The sequence below is a fragment of the Lactuca saligna genome, chromosome 5, assembly GCF_052625555.1.
Source record: "Lactuca saligna cultivar CGN05327 chromosome 5, ASM5262555v1, whole genome shotgun sequence".
NCBI lineage: Eukaryota > Viridiplantae > Streptophyta > Magnoliopsida > Asterales > Asteraceae > Lactuca > Lactuca saligna.
This window is the reverse complement of record NC_136421.1, coordinates 30,242,417-30,263,283: the sequence shown is the minus strand read 5'-3', so window position 1 is coordinate 30,263,283 and position 20,867 is coordinate 30,242,417. Positions and strand designations below refer to the sequence as shown.

The 20,867-nt window shown below is 38.8% G+C and overlaps 2 protein-coding genes and 1 long non-coding RNA gene across 3 annotated transcripts in view; 2 read left to right on the top strand and 1 right to left on the bottom strand.

Moving 5' to 3' along the window:
- LOC144998291 (uncharacterized) overlaps positions 1 to 3,550 on the top strand; it is a 49,298-nt gene extending 45,748 nt beyond the window's left edge. The window contains exon 2 of the long non-coding RNA XR_013660231.1: positions 3,391 to 3,550. This is a non-coding gene — a long non-coding RNA (uncharacterized LOC144998291). The remainder of the gene's footprint in view (positions 1 to 3,390) is intronic.
- A 5,336-nt stretch (positions 3,551 to 8,886) lies between these two features.
- LOC144998258 (RING/U-box superfamily protein) lies at positions 8,887 to 10,540 on the top strand. The gene is made up of 3 exons (XM_078958056.1): positions 8,887 to 9,192; positions 9,354 to 9,420; positions 9,511 to 10,540. Exons 1-3 carry the CDS (start codon positions 9,115 to 9,117, stop codon positions 10,323 to 10,325), a joined length of 960 nt encoding a protein of 319 aa, XP_078814182.1. The 5' UTR covers positions 8,887 to 9,114; the 3' UTR covers positions 10,326 to 10,540.
- A 4,942-nt stretch (positions 10,541 to 15,482) lies between these two features.
- LOC145048342 (protein EDS1-like) lies at positions 15,483 to 17,750 on the bottom strand. The gene is made up of 3 exons (XM_078996805.1): positions 17,344 to 17,750; positions 16,424 to 17,254; positions 15,483 to 16,357 (listed from the first exon to the last, which is right to left on the bottom strand). The coding sequence occupies exons 1-3, from the start codon at positions 17,671 to 17,673 to the stop codon at positions 15,662 to 15,664; spliced, it is 1,857 nt and encodes a 618-aa protein (XP_078852931.1). The 5' UTR covers positions 17,674 to 17,750; the 3' UTR covers positions 15,483 to 15,661.
- Positions 17,751 to 20,867: the final 3,117 nt, after the last annotated feature.

Here is a 20,867-nt window from a genome sequence, read left to right as displayed (position 1 = left end):
CCACAGATTGTTTGGTTGACCCGATTGGTTCAACATACAGTTGACCATCTCACAAAGAGTTCGGTTCTTCCTTTCAGCCAAACCATTCAGTTGAGGGGTGTATGGTGATGTTCTCTCATGTTTGATTCCATTCTCTTCGCAGAATGTGTCAAACTCTTGGTTGAAATATTCTCCGCCTCTATCCGAGCGAAGAATTTTATTGTGTCTTTCAAGTTGATTTTCGACCTCAGCCTTATATCGTTTAAATGCATCAAAAGCTTCATCTTTTGATCTCAGCAAATAAACATGTAGATATCTACTGAAGTCATCACAAAATGTGATGAAATACCTTTTTCCTCCTCGAGTAAGGATTCCATTTAACTCGCATATATCAGAATGAATCAACTCAAGTAAAGATGTGTTTCTCTTAACTGATGGAAATGGTTTCTTAGTGAACTTTGATTTTACACATGTTTCACATTTTTCAAAATCTTTTGAGTCATATTTTAACATACCTTTAGTTTGCATTTTTTCAATGTTTTTAACATTAGTGTGAGCTAAACGTTTATGCCATAAAGAAATTGAACAAACAATATAACAAGAAAAGTTCACTTCATTCACATTAGCAACCAATCCATCAATTACATCATTTCCAACACTAGACACACTAGCAACACCACTCTCAACACTAGGACCACTCATATTACCCTCATCACTAAGACATAAACGATACATTCCCGAAGTGTTGTTAGCCCTCCCAACATATCTTCTGCCTTTAGTGATCATAATTTTGCCTCTCTCAAGCACCATATTGAACCCACCCTTTTCAAACTTGTCCGCAGAAACCAGACCCTTCGAGATAGTAGGAACATGAAGAACATCTCGAAGAGTCACCCATTCACCACGTGTGAACTTCAACCGAACATCACCCATTCCTAGAACTTCAGCTCTATGGCCATCAGCACAGACGACAACCGTCCCATGAGGCATGGGTTGGTAGGTGCGAAAGCTCTTTCGTTGCCCACAAACATGCACAGTGGCTCCAGTGTCTATGAACCAACCTCGAGCACAGATTCCTCGAGTAAGAGAGGAGATCATGAAAATCTCTCCAAGGTTCACACTAGCCACCATTTCAGTTACCTTCTCGACTGCATGTGCAACCGGTATGGATTTGCGATCTTTGCATTCTCTCTCATATTGCCCAATCTCTCCGCAGACGTGGCAAGGACCGGCCCTTTTTGGCTTTGAGTTAGGATTTTGATGACCCGGTTTCTTGAAGCTTTGTTTCTTGGGCCCAAAATTCTTCTTGTTCTGTTCCCCAGATTTGCCTTTGTGGCTAGAACTCCCACCTGACACATGATGCACACTTTGTCCAACTTTACCTCGCTTGTCCCTGATGCGAGTTTCCTCCTCAATGCGGAGGTGTTTCATCAGATCATCCAAGGAGTAGTCCTCAGATTTGTGCATCATTCTCTTAGAGAAATCTTTCCACGAGGGTGACAGTTTTGCGATTATCGCACCAACCTGAAAGAGTTCTGGAAGAGAGATGGTGAGTGCGTTCAACTTGTTGACCATGACTTGGAGTTCATGCACTTGCTCCATAATTGGTTTGTCATCAACCATTTGAAACTCAAGATACTTGGACACAAGGTACTTATTAGTACCTTCTTCATGTGCCTTATACTTGAGTTCCAACGCACTCCATAACTCTTTAGGATCTTTGACCGGCGAGTAAAGATCATAGAGCCGATCAGATAAGGAATTCTTGATGTGACCCACACACAATTCCTTGGATTCTCTATGCAAAATCCTTTGTTTTTCCAGTTCTGTAATGACCGCTGGGTCCATAGATTCCCCTTCCTTTGGAATTGGATCATCAGGAATTGGTGCTAGTTTTGGGTCCAACAAAAAGGAGAGCTTCAAGACATGAAGCATGAACTTGACCTTTTCGGCCCAATGAGTGTAGTTTTGACCATCGAATTGGTCAAGTTTGGCAAACTCTTGGTTCATGAAATGGAGGCTAGCAGTAGAGTCCATTAGTCTGTTGATTGATCACAAATAAAAAAAACCTTTAAGATTGTTGTAAATAACAAACTAATAGACGCGCAAGGAAACCGACAAATAATATTGAGAATTATATGTCGATTAGTTGCGAATAATAGATCCAATTATTATTATTATATTACCAAGTTTTGTCCAGAAACCAGATCTATCCTTCTCGATTAGATCCGATTATAAGAAAGGTAGAAGAAGACTGTCCTGTTATTGGACGAATTAAAGACAAGACAGAAAGGTAAAACCGACCTGTTGATTGCTGACTTGATGTTGAAGCAACTGCACGGATCAGATTCCTGCCCTTAAAGGTTTTTACTTCGCTTGTATTGGCTGTAAGCAACAGAGTAAAACCCTAGGATTTAATGCAGCTAGATCGATATTCCAACAGCACTGGAAATCGACAAACACAAAGCGACTACTCGGAAACTAGAAGAAAAAACGCAGAGAGAGAGGGAGAGCTTTCAGATTTTCGTGAGATTCTATATGGCTCCTAGGGAGCTGTATTTATAGTTATCGTAACCCTAGAAGGCATCAAACGGGCCCCCATAGGCTGGCCCCAGAAACCCTAGGGCGACAGCTTGCTCTCCAAGCAATCTGTTTCCTGATCCTTCTAGAATACCCTGACTTGGCCTCCACGAAGTCAACGGTGGTCAACCATTTGACCGGATCGGTCAAATCGGCTTGACCCGAACTCGTCAAAAATAAAAGCTCCTCAGCTCCCAGCGACCGATGCGTCGTGCAAAGTGCGCCTAAATCGCGCCATTTCGCGCACTTGCGGCGTCGGCTAGTGCTAGGCTAGGCTAGGCGCGCGCGTGGGCTTGGCCCATTCCTTTGATCCACTAAAGCCTTTGAAGGCTTACCAAGGGAATAGGCTTATAAACCCACAAAAGTTTCTTCCCCCCACCAATGTGGGATACAAAGGAAATTGCCAACTTGCAATTCCTTTATATATAAAGTTCCAACAGAGAGATTATATCCATATCCAAATTAACACACTAAGAATTAAAGTCTAAGCTAATTCCCGAAGTAAAATAAACATATATTGAAGTTGCAACACTACTACAGTAAATCAGAAATACTTTTACTCATCTACGTCACTTGTATGAAATTTATTACTTTATTTTTAACCCTGAAAGTTTCAATGAACAACACTCTTACACACTCAAAGGATTTAACTTACACATATACTATCCTGGAAAATATAGGATTTTCTAGGGATTTCTACTACTCTCAACATTTATTTCAGCTTTTATATTACCTGATTGTAAACACTTTTATACAACAAATGATACTAAAATCTTATAAACTCACCAGCTTTATGCTGATACTCGTTTTCAAAATAACTTGTATCCTCAGGTCCAAGATAGACAGGTACTGGTGCAGCTTTTTGGAAGATGGATCATATACAAGACTCATCTTTTATTTTTGTTATACTTTTGGTGTCTATCAACTGTACATAACACGTTTGTATTTAAAATCACTATATTAATGCAATGGTTGTCGTCGCTTGTTTTTACTATTATGCAATTGTTATGATATTGTACATGACATCCTTCACCCCAGAACGTATTCCGCCGTTCTCGGTTTTGGGGTGTGACACTATCATGGTTCGCATCACTTCCTGAACTTCTGCCATTGTGATAGGTTCGCGTGCAGGCGTAACGACCGATGTATGACCCATCACATTCTTAGTCTCAGGTTGTCATCTTCCTCTTGTTTTGTACACCCAAGCAGACGTTCGGTGTACCGAGGCGATAATTTAAGATAGGAAAGATTTTATTTACAATAGATGTATAAATCTCCTTATCACACTGAAACGTTACATGCTAGTTCTAATATCGTAATCATACGCTTAGAATCTGAACACATAAGGTTTCCAGATCCGATCGGCAACAAACCATAGATCCGAACAAATAACAGCATATAAGGCATCTTTATAGCTATAACATAAATCATTTAGCACATAAAACATTTTAGACATTTTTCCTAAAATAAACTAGTTTTCGTGTCTAAATTATAGTAGACACTCATCTCACAATCATCGCTTAGCATTCTAAGTTTAAGTCTAGAAATTTCCTACAAATTCCTAGTTCGCTTAAACTAATGTTCTGATACCAACTATGACATCCCCATTTTTCACGGCCAGAAAAGACCGATTTTGTTTATGCTTTATAAAATAATCAGAGTAACCCTTTTAATAAAAATTTTGCGGAATTTGTTCCCAGTAAAACATGATAAATATGTTGTCAAATCATTTTTGAAGAAGTATTTTTATTCATTTTAAAACATTTGGGATGTCATCGTCAATACAGAAACATAAGCATAAACAGAACTTACATTCATTATCACAAGTGATTTATATTTCCTTAATCTCTCAGTGTAATGTGACTTCATATCAACACCTATGATATAGATAAGCTGAGTGGGTCAGGTTGGGAAACCTGGTGAGTACATAGGGTTTTCAACCCACAATAAACAATTTTATTAACTTTATCACACCAAACAAACCTGATTACCCGTTCCCGTTATCCTAACTTTACGTCCCTAAAACATCTAACACAAGGGACCTAATCTAAGGACTTTCTTCGGGGTGAGAACACATGCCTCGGGGGTTCCTCAGCAATTCATGTCAATTAAGGCAACCATGTGGGAGATGGAGTACTGCTGGTGAGCACACAGTTCAAATAAACACACAGTTCAAATAAACACCTATAGGTTGCGAGCCTGCTAGCGTTCCACTGGACTGTCTAGAATAGTCCGTGGTCATCATCTATACTCCGCTAGATAACTGGATCATCAATAACATCTATATTGAGGCCTCTCATTATTTTATTTGGTTACACAACAACAATTACATTTACCCATGCTTTACCCAACACATTTTGTAGATATAAAATACATATACAATTTAAATCATTTAATACATGTATAAAAATATTTCACCCAACATAGACAACAAGCATTCAGACAATATTCACACATAGCACTTAATTTATATTAAATACTTCATATATATATATATATATATATATATATATATATATATATATATATATGTGTGTGTGTGTGTGTGTGTGTAAGATGAAAGAGACCATGCACTCACTTGTTAAGGTGGTGACTCGGCACTCGGACATCATTTCGTTACTCTTAAAACAATTTCCCTCGACAAAACCTAGTATCATTACCACTAGATTTTAGTCTAATATTTACCATGACTAATTATTATTATTATTATTATTATTATTATTATTATTATTATTATTATTATTATTATTATATAAGCGTTTAAACAATACTTTCCAACCACTATGTACAGACAGGGCCAGACATAAAACACCAAATGGCAGGACCATTTTGGCATATAGCACTTCTGAAATCCAACAACCCTATGCGGCTCTTTAAACCAGATTCCCCATACCGCAAGTAGTTAAAAAGATATTATAACGACACTTATATAAGTCATAATAATAGCTCAAATATTAATTATAAGTTTATAATAACAATACTAATTTTAAATATAAACTATATTAAAAATAGGGTAAGCATAACTTACTTACAAGGGGATTTTAGCTAGGAGTCGGGCTCTGCAGGGGCAGAACTTCGTCGCTGAGTCTTTCTAAGAAAGATTCGTGTAGCGCTTCAGCGCTCACCTTACTATACTAAAACTACAGAAAGAGAAGTCGAATCACGAGGGACCGAAATGCTCGGGGGATAAGAAGAGAAAGACTCTTGAATTAAGATACTGGTGCAAGAAATATGAGAGCCCAAACATTTTATTTATAGTAATTGAATTTACAAAAAATATCATCCATAATTACTTAATGACCTTATAGTTATATAAACAACTAAACACCCCTTTATAATACTATTTTAAATAGATTTAACGATATTTATACTAAACTAATGTCGAAAGAACTCAACATTAGTCTTATAATGACCGCATCGTCGATACCTTTCTAATGATATATACATATGTATATATATATATATATATATATATATATATATATGTGTGTGTGTGTGTGTGTGTGTGTGTGTACGTATATATGATTTATACTTTATTTTAATACGTAAATATGTTATTATAATTTGTAACTCGTTTATACGAACTCCGTTTTTGACGTTATTTATATCCACACATAGGTGGAGACGTACTCTACAACTTTTTTTTAGACTCTATCGGCTAATTTTGAGTTTATTTTTAAAGTTATATTTTTAACAGGCCGGGACAGGATTTGTCCGTTAAAATCTCATAACTTCTTCATTCGATGTCCATTTTCGTCTGTCTTTTTATCATTACACTACTAATAACGAGATCTTCGATTCTCGTTTAGGTTGTGTGGGCTAAAAACCGCTCGATCTAATACTCGAACTTTGGGCTGTACACCGTTAAGCCGAAACTTCGAAAAATCATAACTTCCTCATACGAAGTCAGATTTGGGCATTCTTTTTTATGGACGCTCTCAGGTTAATATATTGTACGACTTTCATTTAGATTACTAAGGCTAAAAGTCGCTCTATCATAAATTCACTATTTACGTCTTTCCGGTGTCGTGCCGGTTCCGTCGCGAAACTTCGACGGGTCATAACTTCTTTGTTATAACTCGGATTTCGGCGCTCTTTATATGTACGAAACCCAGACATATTCTACAACTTGATGAAGATTATTTATTCTAAATAATCTTTTGTTGAAAAGTCATTTTTGACCCCTATTATCTCTAAATTAACTTAGCCCGGATCTACGGGTGTTACATTAATGACAACTTAATGCCTAGAATCAACCACTAAGCACTTATTTCTTAAAGCCCTCAATCCACAACTTTCAGAAGGGTTTTAGGAACCCTATTGATCCTTAAAAATGCAAACTTTATAGACATACATGCACCATGTATGTCCTTTCCAAATCTAGGTCAAAAGATGTAACATGACCTAAAATCCATGCAAAGTCCCCAAATTAAAACCACATCCTAGATCTATAAGATATAATGCTCTTGGGACTCAGAGAGATCACAAAGTTGCAACCTTTATCTCTTCTACTCATTCAATCTTCACAAATGGGGAAAATATAACATAAAACCAAGATCTAAAAGACATACAACAAAAATATGAGAGTTTTGAGAACTTACAAAAGTACAGAAGCTACACACAAGGATGATGCGAGGTTGCTTGGTGGAACTAAGAACTAATTCTTATTCTCATTATTTAAAAACCACCACAAGCTTGCAAAAGTGAGATAAAAAACCTCAAGAGGGATAGGTCTGGCCAAAGGGGCATTTGGAGGTAATGGCGGCTGAGAATGGAGTAAACCCTATCCTCTCACTTCCTTTAAATAGGGTCCAAGTCTGAAATTAGGCTTTTGCATCTGATTAGGTGTCACGTCGTGACCCATAGAGTGTCACGTCATGACCCTTGGATGACCCTTCCTGCATAATGCGAGCATGTCACGACTTGACGGTGCCTCCCTTACGTCGTGCCCCCCCCCCCCCCCCCCCCTTTAAAATCCATATTTTACTTAAAATTTCGTACATTGGGGATCCTGATGTTACATGAATGTTTTCTTTCCCTGGAGCATTTGAAGACTCAAGAGTTAGTATATTTGAATATACTAAAAGGTATGATTCTTATCCTTGTGTTTTTGATTTTAGTAGGTCAATAGTTGTTTCATAAAGTATGTTGCTATAATAGTGAAAATGTCATAGAAGTTCTAGGTTGCATATGCCCTTAAAAGTTTATGAATAAAAATCCGATGTGCAAATCTTTATATTGTAACCTAGAAATCCCATCATAAGTTAAGTCAGTTTTTAAGTATACCAAGAAAAATGCATATAGATGTAGCATATTGGGTGCTTCGTTACTTGAAAACCATGCTTGGACAAGGTTTGTTTCTACCTTCGTTTAGGAACCTCAACCTAATAGTTTATTGTGATGCCAGTTAGTTGAGTTGTCCATAAACAAGGAAATCTTATACTGGTTATTTTATTAGTTTGGAGGAACTCCTATTTATTGGCGAACAAAGAAACAGAGTGTTGTTATCAGATTGTTAGTTGAAACATAATATAGATCAATGGCCTAACACGGTGCGTAAGATAGTTTGGTTAAGATGGATTTTACAAGATTGTGATGCTACACAAGTTGGAGCTGCACCTTTAATGTGTGGTAATGAACTAGCCAAACACATCACAGTTACTCCAGTATATCATAAACGCACCAAACATGTGGAGATGACAACTTTGTTAGAGAACGAGTAGTTAATGGTGAAATAAAGTCTTGTGCTATCCGTTCAGAATTTCAAACTGCATACATATTTACTAAAACTTTAGGGGTAGATCCAGTGGCAGACCTATGTAGGGCATTTGGGGTCCCGGGCCACTGCTCAATTTCCGGCACGCAATGTAATTTTTTTTTTTCTATTACGTGCACCCATTTGAAGTACGAGGGATGCCCTACTAAAACAGTCTGCATCCGCTACTAGGTAGATCGCTTTTGATTACTATGCATCAAAGTGGGTGTTCGTGATCTTCAGAGTTCAACTTGAAAATAAAATTTAAGGTTATTGTAATTATTTTTGATATTATTAGTTTTTTCGGTTTATGTTTTCCTTGCTCAACAAGCCGTAGAGTTATTATCTATTTAGAATTCTTATCCAGTTAGTTTTGCATTCTATCTATATCCGATCAAAAGTTGTATTCATATGTTGTAACGAAAGTGTAATAAAGTGTGGGGATAAATGACATTTAAGTCAAGATGAAAGATCGACAGGCGCATTTTATGTCAACGATATTGGTGGCACGATCTGAAAATTAGTCGGACAATGAAGGGTATAATTGTAAATAGGCAAGTATAAAACGACGACTTGAGGGCAGAGTCTGTTTCATGTGTTGCCAAAAGGGCGAACGAAGCAGAGCAAATTCCGTTATCTATCCACACCAAAATTCAATCTTTTCGCATTCTCTCAATCCTTGATATCCATCGTTTTCTCTGAATCGGTATCTTTGCTCTTCGAGAAATTTCGCTTGTTTTTTTGATCTGGAGGTTTTTTCAAATCGAATTTTCTAGGGTTTTTTTGAGAATTCATCAGCCATGGTTTACGATTCGATCGCCAACGCTTCGATCCCGACTGCGGTTTCCAATCCGAAGGAAATTAGCAAGAAAAAGCGGGTACATTTATTGAATTCTATTCAATTGTTCGATTTTCTGATGCGTATCGTTTGATTGATTGATAGTTGCGAGAGAAACGTGTTGGTTTTTTCTTTTTGGGAAAATAGGACGTTCTTCTTGTTATTTTGTTACGATCTAACCTGATTTTTTCAATCTTGAAGGTGAACAGGACTGCCAAATTGAAGCAGTGCAAGCTTGATGCTCGTCGTGAACAGTGGCTTTCTCAAGGTGATTTTTCTCAGTTTTTTGTATCATTTGTATTTGATCTGATATGAGTTGTATGTGCTCTTATGGTTAATCAATTTTTTTTCCTTATAGTGAAGAACAAGGGGTTTAAGGAAGAAAATAAAGGCGATGTTCGTGCAAAAATGCCTGCTTCAGACATGCATGCCTCAAACGAGGGAGATCGATCGCTGGTGAAATTAGTGATTAATCCTGGTGGTGAAGAGAACGATGGTTTGATGAATCATTACAGCGATTGGGAGTCGCCTTCCAACAGCCCTACTAGTCATACAAGCAGCTTGGGAAGTAACAGATCAGTGGCTAATTTCACCGGTAGTAGTAGCCGGAGCAGCAGCAGTAGCAGCGGTGGTTGTTATTCAGAAAGCATGACAGAAGAAGATGATGGTGACGATGGATGCTTGGATGATTGGGAAGCAATTGCTGATGCTTTAGCCGCCGATGACATTAAAAACAATCATAACCCTAATCCGGACTCCACAACCGCATCATCAGAGCTAGAGCCTGTAGAAACAATCAAAGAGGATCAAGAGGATTCCCATGCACAAGTGAATCATCGAGCCTGGAGACCAGATGATGCTTATCGTCCTCAAGGTCTCCCAAATCTGCTAAAACAAAACAGTTTCCCCATGAATTCAGATCGCCATTATAAGAACGTTGGATTTGCATTTGCTCCATCAACATGTCCGATATGCTGTGAAGATCTTGATTTGACAGACACCAGTTTTCTTCCTTGTCCATGTGGGTATAGACTATGTCTTTTCTGCCACAAGAGGATTCTTGAAGATAATGGTCGTTGTCCAGGGTGCAGGAAGCTGTATGAACAACATGCAGAACAGGGGATTGCAGCTTCCAAACTGGGTCGTTCTCACAGCATGATCCCCAGGCGTTAGAAGAAAAGTATGTCGTCCTTTTCATGTGTGTCTTTTATGTTTACATATTAGAAGAAAAAAAAAAGACTGATATTAGTGGTAGGTATGTCCATAGACAGTGTTTGGGAAAATATGATCTTGTGAGTTTGCCTATAGGACTTGTTGGGTGTTGGGTGTTGGTATGTGAATACATAAAAAAATGGCATATAAAAAATCGAATACATAATTTCCACTTATGAGTTCATATCCATCATTACTGATATAATGTTAATCTGTGTTTATAACCTGATTGAAATATGTGATATGTTCTCAAAGATAAACTATGAAATCTTCACTTGTCATTTTTGTATGGGATTTGAATCTAATAAGTGTAACCAAACGTAAAAGCATAGCCAACATTTGTTAATTTGGATACAAATAATAAGTTTGGAGTTATGTGCAATATATAAAGAGTATCATTAAAAATTAAAGCTTAACTAATGATCCCCTTCTTGATCCAACCACTTTTATGTTTAAAATTCTCCATATCTTTCTAAATTTCCGGGATCATATTTGCCAACATAAGGCAAACAACATAATGATCACCTTCTAGTTGATCTGAATAGTAGCTGTCTAGTTCTTAGGAGGCGTATTAGGTAAAAAGGTTTTTAATGATGTGTAACTTCTGTTCATGTGTGAGGATGGATGATCCTCAAATTCCAATACCAGTCGCTTTCAGTTTCTCATTCGCTTAAAGAGAAGTGAGAGACAAGTTCTTTATGGATGTTACGATCATTTAAAAAAAAAATTTAAGTTTAATTTTAGTATTAGTATTTTTGATATTAAATAGATCACCCTTATATCATTTATAAACCTGCAGTTCTTATGTTAACGCTTGGAATAATTCATTATTGACCATTTTTGTAATAATTATTTTAGTGTTATAATATTTACATATTGTGATTATAACTGTGAAAATATGACATACTTGGTACCCGATCTTACAAAATTTACTTGATGGAAGTAACTATGCGTTACATATAAACAAAATTGCAAAAATGGTTCATGTGGTTAGGTCAAAATTGCTACTTTGGACCAAAAAGGTTTGGGCTAGCACTCATGGTCCAAAGGTTTTCATTTTCTTATCACTTTAGTCCAATTTACTTTAAACTTTATTGTAATGACCAATTTGCCCTTGTTTTTTGTTTTTTCAGGTTTTTTATTTATTAAAATACTTTTATGATTATTAAAAGAAAAAGAAAAAAGAAAATCTCTCTCTCTCTCTCTCTCTCTCTCTCTCTCTCTCTCTCTCTCTCTCTCCATACACCTTTAAACTCCAATGTCCTTTTCTGCCATCATAACCACTACCAGTCCACATTACCGCCGCCACCAACACCAGACGCCACCAACAGTCGGATGTCGGAAAATTTAACTAGCTCTGACGAGATTATTTTTTGGCAAGAAAAAAAATTACTGATGGGTCTCGAACTTGATTTTCGGCTCGAAAAAATTGCATGTGTGTCAGTGGGTCTCAAACTCCCATTTTAGGAATAATGATTTATAGGTGGGAGGTTCAGCGAAACTCAAATAAATATCAACCCAAAACTTAAGATGATTGTGTTCAAAGTGTTCTTGGTATGAACAAATAGAAGCCTAAAATGTAAGATCTGAAATCTTGTTCATAGTGAAGCAAATCAAATTATTGTCATTTTGGTTCTTGTGTTCCAAAAATGACCACCGATGAGCAAACCCTAGAACTTAACTGTAACATCCGAAAAATACAACCAAATTTAAATTTTTCAAAACAACCCGATTTTCATTAAAATGTTTACAAAAAGGTTTTCAATACAAATTATTAGAGTGTTCCCAGAATCACATTGCTACAAAATCATGAGGAGCGGTACGATCGCGCCTTCGCCTTGCCAGGGTCTCCTGAAGAACCTGAAAAACATTAAACCACAACTGTAAGCCCGAAAGCTTAGTGAGATACCCCCAAGATACCAACCACGCATACGCCCTTCCAGGCTGCGACCTTCCGGTCCAAAACATACATAACATAACATAACATAGAACAGCCATGCATATCGGGTCTACTGCGTGACTGGTCCGCCGTATCGGGCCTTCAGTCCATCGGATCCATCCTCCAGGTCTAGTCATGTCCTTCGAGTCTACAGTGGGGTTGGTTCGCCCGCATCGGGCCTTCAACCCACCTGGTCCACTCTCTGAGTCTACAGTGTGACTGGTCTGCCCGCATCGGGCCTTCAGTCGGCCTGGTCCACTCTCCGAGCCTCGGCACGTCTGGTCCGCCCTCGTGGGGCCTACAGCCTATCCGGACCGCTCGCTGGGCCTTCGGAACAACCGGTCCGCCCTGGGTATCTTGGCCTACAGCACAAAGCAGGACCCGCCTCAACCCATCTCCAATCCAACAACCATGTGCACAAAACATACATTCATATAACAGTCATGGTCAACAAACGAGCAAGCAGATCACATGGCATATCATTACCCTAACCGGGTTACCGACCTAACCGGTCACTAGCATAGCACCACTCTGTATATCGGGAAACTGACCTTAGCAAGGCCTCCTAGCATGTACCATCCTAGCTACCAGGATGCAGACACATCAAACAATAACATAATAACCATAACCGAATCTCAATACAATAAAGGGTCGGCCTTGGTGCCTTAGACCCTGTTGATATAGTAACCGAATCTCAATACAATAAAGGGCCGGCCTTGGTGCCTTAGACCCTGTTGATATAGTGAGGATAACTCACCTCGAAACTGTCGGCTGAAAAGATAAGATCTTGCTGCTCCGAACTCTGAGACGAACTCCTCCACTGAACATCAAAACATACAACTCAACAAATACCCTTAATTACCAAAATACCCCTGGAAGACAACTGGTCAACCTTGGACAAGTCAAAGTCAACCCCTGACTGACCCTACTCGCCGAGTCAACCCGATGACTCGCCGAGTCCATACGCTCAGAACCTCCTTCGATCAGCGACCCAACTCGCCGAGTCACCCCAAGACTCGTTGAGTCCAACGACTCTGAGTCCACTCGCACCCAACTCACCGAGTCATCCCTTGACTCACCGATTCCTCGACTCAACCAGAAATATTGGGACTTCCTCGACAAGACTCGCCGAGTCCAAATGGACTCGTCGAGTCCAAGGCTATCTTCAACCTACTCGCCGAGTTGTTCTTCCAACTCGTCGAGTTCCAGGCCATCTTCAAGCAACTCGTCGAGTCCACCCATGTGACTCGTTGAGTACCACCGGTCTGAATCCATACAGAAGCATCTCAGGCCATGCAATTGATCCAAAACATAGATCCAACCTCCTACAATCCATCCATCACGTAAAGTGGCAAACTTTACGTGAATCTAAGGAGATCTAAGCCTTATTCACCTTAGAACCAAGGTTTGGGACATGGTGGCTTCACTAAGCACTCAAACACAGGAACTTTAATGCACTCTAGGCCTTCAATATTCCAGATCTGAGGTAGCAACCTCAGATCTAACCTCCAAACTCCAAAACATTCCAAGATATACTCCCCACAAACCCCAAAATGATGAAACTAGGAAGATACAGCCCAAGAATGAAAGTGTTACCTCCAAAAGGTGCCTCAATAGCAACCAAACTCGAATCCAAGCAAAGCCCTTTGATCCAAGCCACTTCTCCTTCAAGATTTCTTCAACCAACACCTTTCCAAGCTCTAATTTGCTCCACAAATGAACTCTCCACGAATTTAGGGTTTCTGGAACTCAAAGGGGGAATAAGGGAGGCTGTGGAGGGGTATAATGCTCTTTATATAGGGCTCAACCCCGAAAATTAGGGTTTTCTCCATACAGCACCTACTCGCCGAGTCCATCTTTGGACTCGCCGAGTAGGCCACTAGACACGTGACCATAGCCGCGACCTGACTCGCCGAGTCTATCCATGGACTCGCCGAGTCACCCTCTAAAACTTACACTTTTAGCCCTTCAACTCTACTCTTGCGATTCCGGGATGTTACATTAACCTGAAATCTTTGGAGTCTTGATGAACTTAACTTGAAATCTTCAGAAAACCCTTCATAACTCCAAAAACTCTAATTTTGATTTTGGGCTTCTTCACGGATCCAACAACCACCAACTCAATTTCTTATACAACCATCATCACTGCAGCTACCAAGTCAGATTGAAGATAAACCTCCATGGCAGACTACGATTTCACAGTTCGAGATGACCCCAAAATCTTAGCATCTTCGTTTTACTGATGAAGAAAGAGAAACAGTGGGGTTGACGACCATAATGTGAGTGTATGCGTGCCTAAGCTCTTGAGAGACTGTAGAGAGATAATGGTGAGAAAGGTGTCGTTCGACCTCAAATATGGGTTGTATGTATGTGTTTTACGTTTATGATCAAAGTTGAAATCTGCAAAATCTTTGAAGAACAAAAATATCGAGTCTAAGTTCTTTAACATTTGGTTTCATGTTTTTCAGATCTCTTGTGTTCATCTTCATTTTGGTTCATCTGGCGTGTGTTTTTATGTAAAAACAGGTATGTGTTTATGTTTAAGAACAAATCGAGAATGGATCAGTCGGAGAAGGGGAAATGTCGGCACTGAGAGGAAGCATAGAAATCTTGGGAAGAACAAGTGGGTGGAGGATTTTGACTTTCTTTTTCACAGGAGAGAGGGAGAGAGGGGATGGCGAGGGAGGGAGAGAGAAAGATGTATTTTTTTCTTATAATTATTAAAGTATTTAAATAAAAAAAAAAACAAAATCCAAGGGCAAAATCGTCATTACAAATAAGTTACAGTAAATTGGACCAAACTAACAAGAAAATGAAAACCTTTGGACCATGAGTGCTAATCCAAACTTGTTTGGCCCAAAGTAGTAATTTCGACCTAAGCACATGGACCATTCTTGCAATTTTGTCTTACATATGAGGGGAATCTGGTTTCCTATTAGATGTGTCTGATACGTATACAGAAGGGCATGAAATTTCTCTCTCAATGAGTTCCATAAGAACATCTGGTTATTCAAATACGCTCTCTCGCTTTTACTGAGGATACAATGTGTGTTTAATATGATTCTAAAAGTTTCTGCAACACCACATCAATCTAGGATTGTTCTTTTGTTGGATTTAATCTCTTAACATAAGACAACTTGCAATAACATTAGTGTGTTGGGAAGAATGTAAAAGAGAGGTTCTTGCACAACAAAAACACATAGATCCATTTTATTAAACTACACACATAATGACAATCACAAGTTGAACCTTGACAACCATTGTGACTTTTCAGTTTTCAACCCAACCATCACAAACCAACCAAATAAAATTACAAAACTAACCCTAATTAGTCGCGGAGAAATCAAATTTCAACATATCAGACTTTTACTTTTTCCCGCAACATAGACAAGATAGATTCTCCCCAAAACACATCCTGTTTCTGTATCTTATCATCAGAACGCCACTTCTCAACTCGTTTATCCACACTCTCCACTTCCTGCTTACCCTTCTCAACACTCTTCTTCTTAGTTTCAAAAACCTGTTTCTGAATCTCCTCAACCTCAGCAACAAAACTACTCTCACAAACAACCTCATCAAAATCCATACCATTCGCATGTTCATACCATCTCTGTGTAAACTTATACCTCTTCGGCCTATATTTCATATACCCATCTCCCTTCAAATGTCGATAATAATTCGCAATATCCAGCGGCTCAACAAGCCGCCTAAACACCGTCCCCACCTCCACCCAATCCTCCCGCCCCTCAAATTCATCCGGAAGATCCTCCCGCATCACCATTTCAACAATCACATCCCATATCTTAGCCAACTCTAGCCTGTTCATATTAGCCTGAAAGTCTGCTTTCTCATTTTGAAGCTTGAATGCCTCGTAGTAATCTACATTAGTATCTTTGTAGTTACGGATTTCACTCAGAATATCCCCAATCATCTTCGATTCAGTCCGAGATTCAGATTGCTCTCTTCTCAATGACTTATCAATCACCCTCTGGTTTTCTTCCTTCCTGTTCTCCGCCTCCTCAGCAGCGATTATACAGCATCTTGCACTTGTACTCTACAACAACACAACACAAATCAATTTAGGTCAACAACAAAATGGTAATTTGTGAATACCACTCACCAGTTGAAACAGAGCTTCGTTACTTGTACGATCCGCATCACCTGCAGTACCGTTAGGAGTCAACAACTTGTCGTTGAGGTCTTTCAGGTCGACCAAGTTTTCCAGGTGCAACCCGTTCTTCAATTCTTCTTCGTAACTAAAACTTTTTGAGAAACTTTTGTACGCAAAATCAACTAGCTTTTGATTTTCATCGGTTAGCTGTAAGAAATAAAACAGTAACTGTAGAACAGCGTTCGGGTTTTCCACCCGAAACTGTTGAGAATGGCTAGTGCAGAAAACGTAAAAACCCGATGGTCTATACGGAGAGACTTTTACAAAGTCAACCGATAGCTTCTCCATTAGAGAATTTGTAGGTTCCATGAGCTCAAATGCAACATGACTTGCAACTGTTGATGCATTTATTATTACATTCTCAAAGAACTCAACGCATTCAGCGTCTCCTATCGACTGATCTTCATCCATTGGTTGTCTCGCACTCGATTTTTTACGCTTATGATCGATGGGTTTGACTTTCTGTTGGAAGAATTTGAGAATGCTAGGTAGATGTTGTTGAATTGATATCTTAGGAGATAGCATCATGCGAGGAACAATGTCGTGGTCCATGACAAAATGGGTAAAATGACCCGCCCATTTCTCACGCCGGACTGCGTGGGACAGGGTCCGATCACCAATCAGAGGTGACCCGAAAGTGACGCACCCGATTGGGAGTTTTTTACCGCGTTTTTTTATGTATTCATCGAGCATCCAAAGTGTGGCAAAACTTGCTGTCGCACCACCATATAAATGCCCCGTGAATAAAATCTTCTTGTTTGCGTTCACAGCTTTCTCTATCTGAAATTTTTACAGTTTGACTTTCGGTCAATGTTCTTCGTTTTCAAATCTAAAGTTATAACTTGAAAGTAAAGTTGTTAGATTTATACCTCGGATTTGAACGTGGAATCGTTTAAAAGATCTTGAAATCTTTTAAGAAACGCTGCGTTGACTTTGGCGGGTCGATTCTCTCCGATCCGGCACAGGGACTTGAAGAGTTTACGATCAACCTCGGTTTCTCCAAAAAGATCACCATGGTACCAGTTGCTGACTTCCCACGATCCTGGAAATGCGAAGATAGCAACCTCCATTGATGGTTTCTTGTTGAGGTTTGTGATGAAAGGTTTGTTTTGTTTGTGGGCTTCCATGGATAGAGATTGAGCTGTTTTTGTAAGCTCATTGCTCAGGCTGAGTTTCACTGATTCTTTCTCTACCTCCATTTTCTCTCTTTGTAAAACACACACTAAAAGAACAGTTTGTAAGTTGATTTTGATTGTTTTTCCAGTTGTTGATTGGTGTTTAGTTAAATATATAGGGGATGAAATATTATAAAATAGAACGAAGAAATTACATGGAACGTGAGGATGGTATGAAATTACAATTTGAACCCTTTTGAAGGATAGCGATCATTTTAAAGTCAAAGAAAAGACGACCATAGCAAAGTTTGTGAAGCGATTTCACAAGTGGATTTTGTCCACTTGTTTGTAGCCAGTAGGCTTCCTTGAAGTTTCATGGTCATTCGAACGACGATTTTTAGGAGACGACTTGCAATTTTGTCTTGGTTTGGGAAATTGGGACTCAAATTCCTTGAAACCCTCAACGTGTGCTAAATGTGTGTTACTTGTTTTCGTTCATATATTATTTATTGGTTATAATAAGTGTATATGAATATTATGTGATACATGTAAACTAGTAAACTGTAAGATGATCCCACACTTCCAAGAGGTATGTATACGTAGGTATCATGTTCTTTTGATATTTGACCTTTTATGTTTTTTTTTTCTTCCTGTTAGACCTACTTGTTCAAGCTTTAGCATAATGAACAAGTTTCAAACCTATCTTTAAAGTTTTAGCTAGTCACACTTGTAATATCAAGGTCTTCCATTTTATATAATCGGCAAAATATACGAGTTGAGTAACCTATTAAAACGGACAATTTTTTGAGTTGGGATAATCCAAACGTTTTTTTAACCATTTATAAACATTTAGTGTGTTAATATGATTACAAAAAGTATGTTGTTACCATGAATAATTCATTTTTTGTATAAAACGGATCAAGTTAGAGAAAAGAAGTTGATGATCTTCAAGGTGGACTTTGAAAAGTCGATAACCCGATAGAAAGGGTAAGTGCATTAGGCATAAGTAATGGGTAAACCATAAGACTCTAGGGATAAAAACTCACAATGTAAGCTACCTTTGATGCACTTGTGTTGTGGTGTGTACATAAACCCCGCCCATGACGGCCTTCCCACTCTTGCTTTGAGAGGTGACGAGTATCAGGGCTCCAAACATTAGAGTTTGTTTTTTCTGGTAAGCACGTTTGGGTGAGAGTCCCAAATGTGATTTTAGTCTAAGTAATTGCAATCACAACCTCCAACTAGTTTGGATTGGAGAAGCCTATATTGGAATTGTCACAACGACATTTGGTGGAAAACTTACTGTTGTAAAGCCCCATGGAGGCTTTGACGTTACAAAAGAATTCAACGGCTTGCTCGCAGATGGATAGATAGAGGCTATACATACTTTTTGATTTCCGCTTTTAAGCCACGAGGAAACCACCCAATTGATTACTCTTCAGTCCGATAAAAAATTAAAGAAGAGAGGGCCTTAATTTCAATTATGTATTTTTCGATGTCATCATTTAAGAAAATTGAACCCAAAGCCTTGTGGGGATTACAGGTTACAGAATTGGTCTCATGTTGTATTAAGGTGCTTAATCAAACATGTTAGTATATCAATGAAGGTTCGATCCATCCATATGGAAGAGATAAAGTTTCTAGGCTTGTATAATTGTGTATCCAGGCAACTTTTTTTTTCCTTACTCTAGCTCTCAAAAATGGTAGATGGGGCACTGTACTAGTCTGGCGCCAACTCCGCCACCTTCAAATGTACAGTATTAAGACTCAACAACCCCTGCTCCCCGTCTTCTTCCCATCGCATCATCAAATTCTTTGATGCTCTCCAATGCCTTACAACAGGGTTGACACGAGTGATGTCATATTAGGCATAAGTGACACGAGGACGTGTCAGGCATGACACGGGGCATGTCACTATAGTGTAATATGACACGAGGCCGTGTTAGGCATTCTCTTCAATGTATTTTTTTTCAAGGAAAACCTAGTAAACGACATCCGATTGCCCTCAAACTTTATATATAAGATAATACGATCACCGACCGGTTCTTGATCCAGGATCGAATATACCAAAATATCATCAATGAATACGATCACCGATCGATCCAGCATCGGCCTGCACACCTTGTTCATGAGATCCATGAACGCAGTTGGGGCATTGGTGAGCCCAAAAGGCATCACCACAAACTCGTAATGTCCATAACGAGTTTTGAATGCAGTCTTCATATCTTCATCCTGGGCCCTCATTTGATGATAACCCGACCTCAAGTCTATCTTGGAGAACCAAGATGCCCCCTGCAACTGATCGAACATATCATCGATCCTAGATAACGGATACCGGTTCTTGACCATCAACTTGTTCAACTCCCGGTAATCAATACACATCCGGTGTGAACCATCCTTCTTCTTGACAAAAAGGATCGGCGCTCCCCAAGGTGAGCTACTCGGTCGAATAAACCCCTTCCCCAATAGCTCCTGAAGCTGCGAGGATAACTCCTGCATCTCTGGCGGCGCAAGGCGATAAGCCACCTAGGCGATAGGTGTTGGATTAGTGTCTAAGTCCATAACTATTTTGGTATGTACTTGACCCATGGTGCATGGTCCTTTTGGGTTGCCTTCACCAAAGCAACTTGATTGGAGAAATAAATAAAGAGAGAGAGGTTATTATGATTTATTAACATGTTATAAGAATAATATATTAAAGGAGAAATCATATTTGTTTAATTAATATTGGTCAATAATTAATTAGGAATTAATTTTGTGATCAAGTGTAATTAATTAAACTAGAGGGGCTGATTTGTAATTATGTGATAGTTACAAAATAAGGTAAGGATTATCTTAAATATAGGGTGAACGAATTTAAGGAGATAATGCCTTAGAATTCGACTAGGATAAGGGTTTCTAAGACTTATCTTATGGTTACTTGGTGGGCAAGCAACTAGATAAGGATAAGGACTAAAACCCTAATCTTTACACCTATATAAACCCCCTAAGGCTCATGAATTCGTCTAAGCCTTCCCAAGAAGTCCTAAGGACGAATTCCTACCTCTCTCCTCTCTCTTTATACCTTCTCCATTTGCTCTTGGTGTTTGTAAGCCATTAGAGGAGTGACACTTGTGACTCTAAGCATTCCAAAGTCAATTCAAGGAGGAATTAGGATTGTTATTGCTACATAACAATCAAGGTAATATCTTAAACCTAATTATATGTTAATATCGATTTCCATATGCTAGAATTAGGGTTTATAGTCTTGGATTCAAAGCATGTACAATAGAGAAACC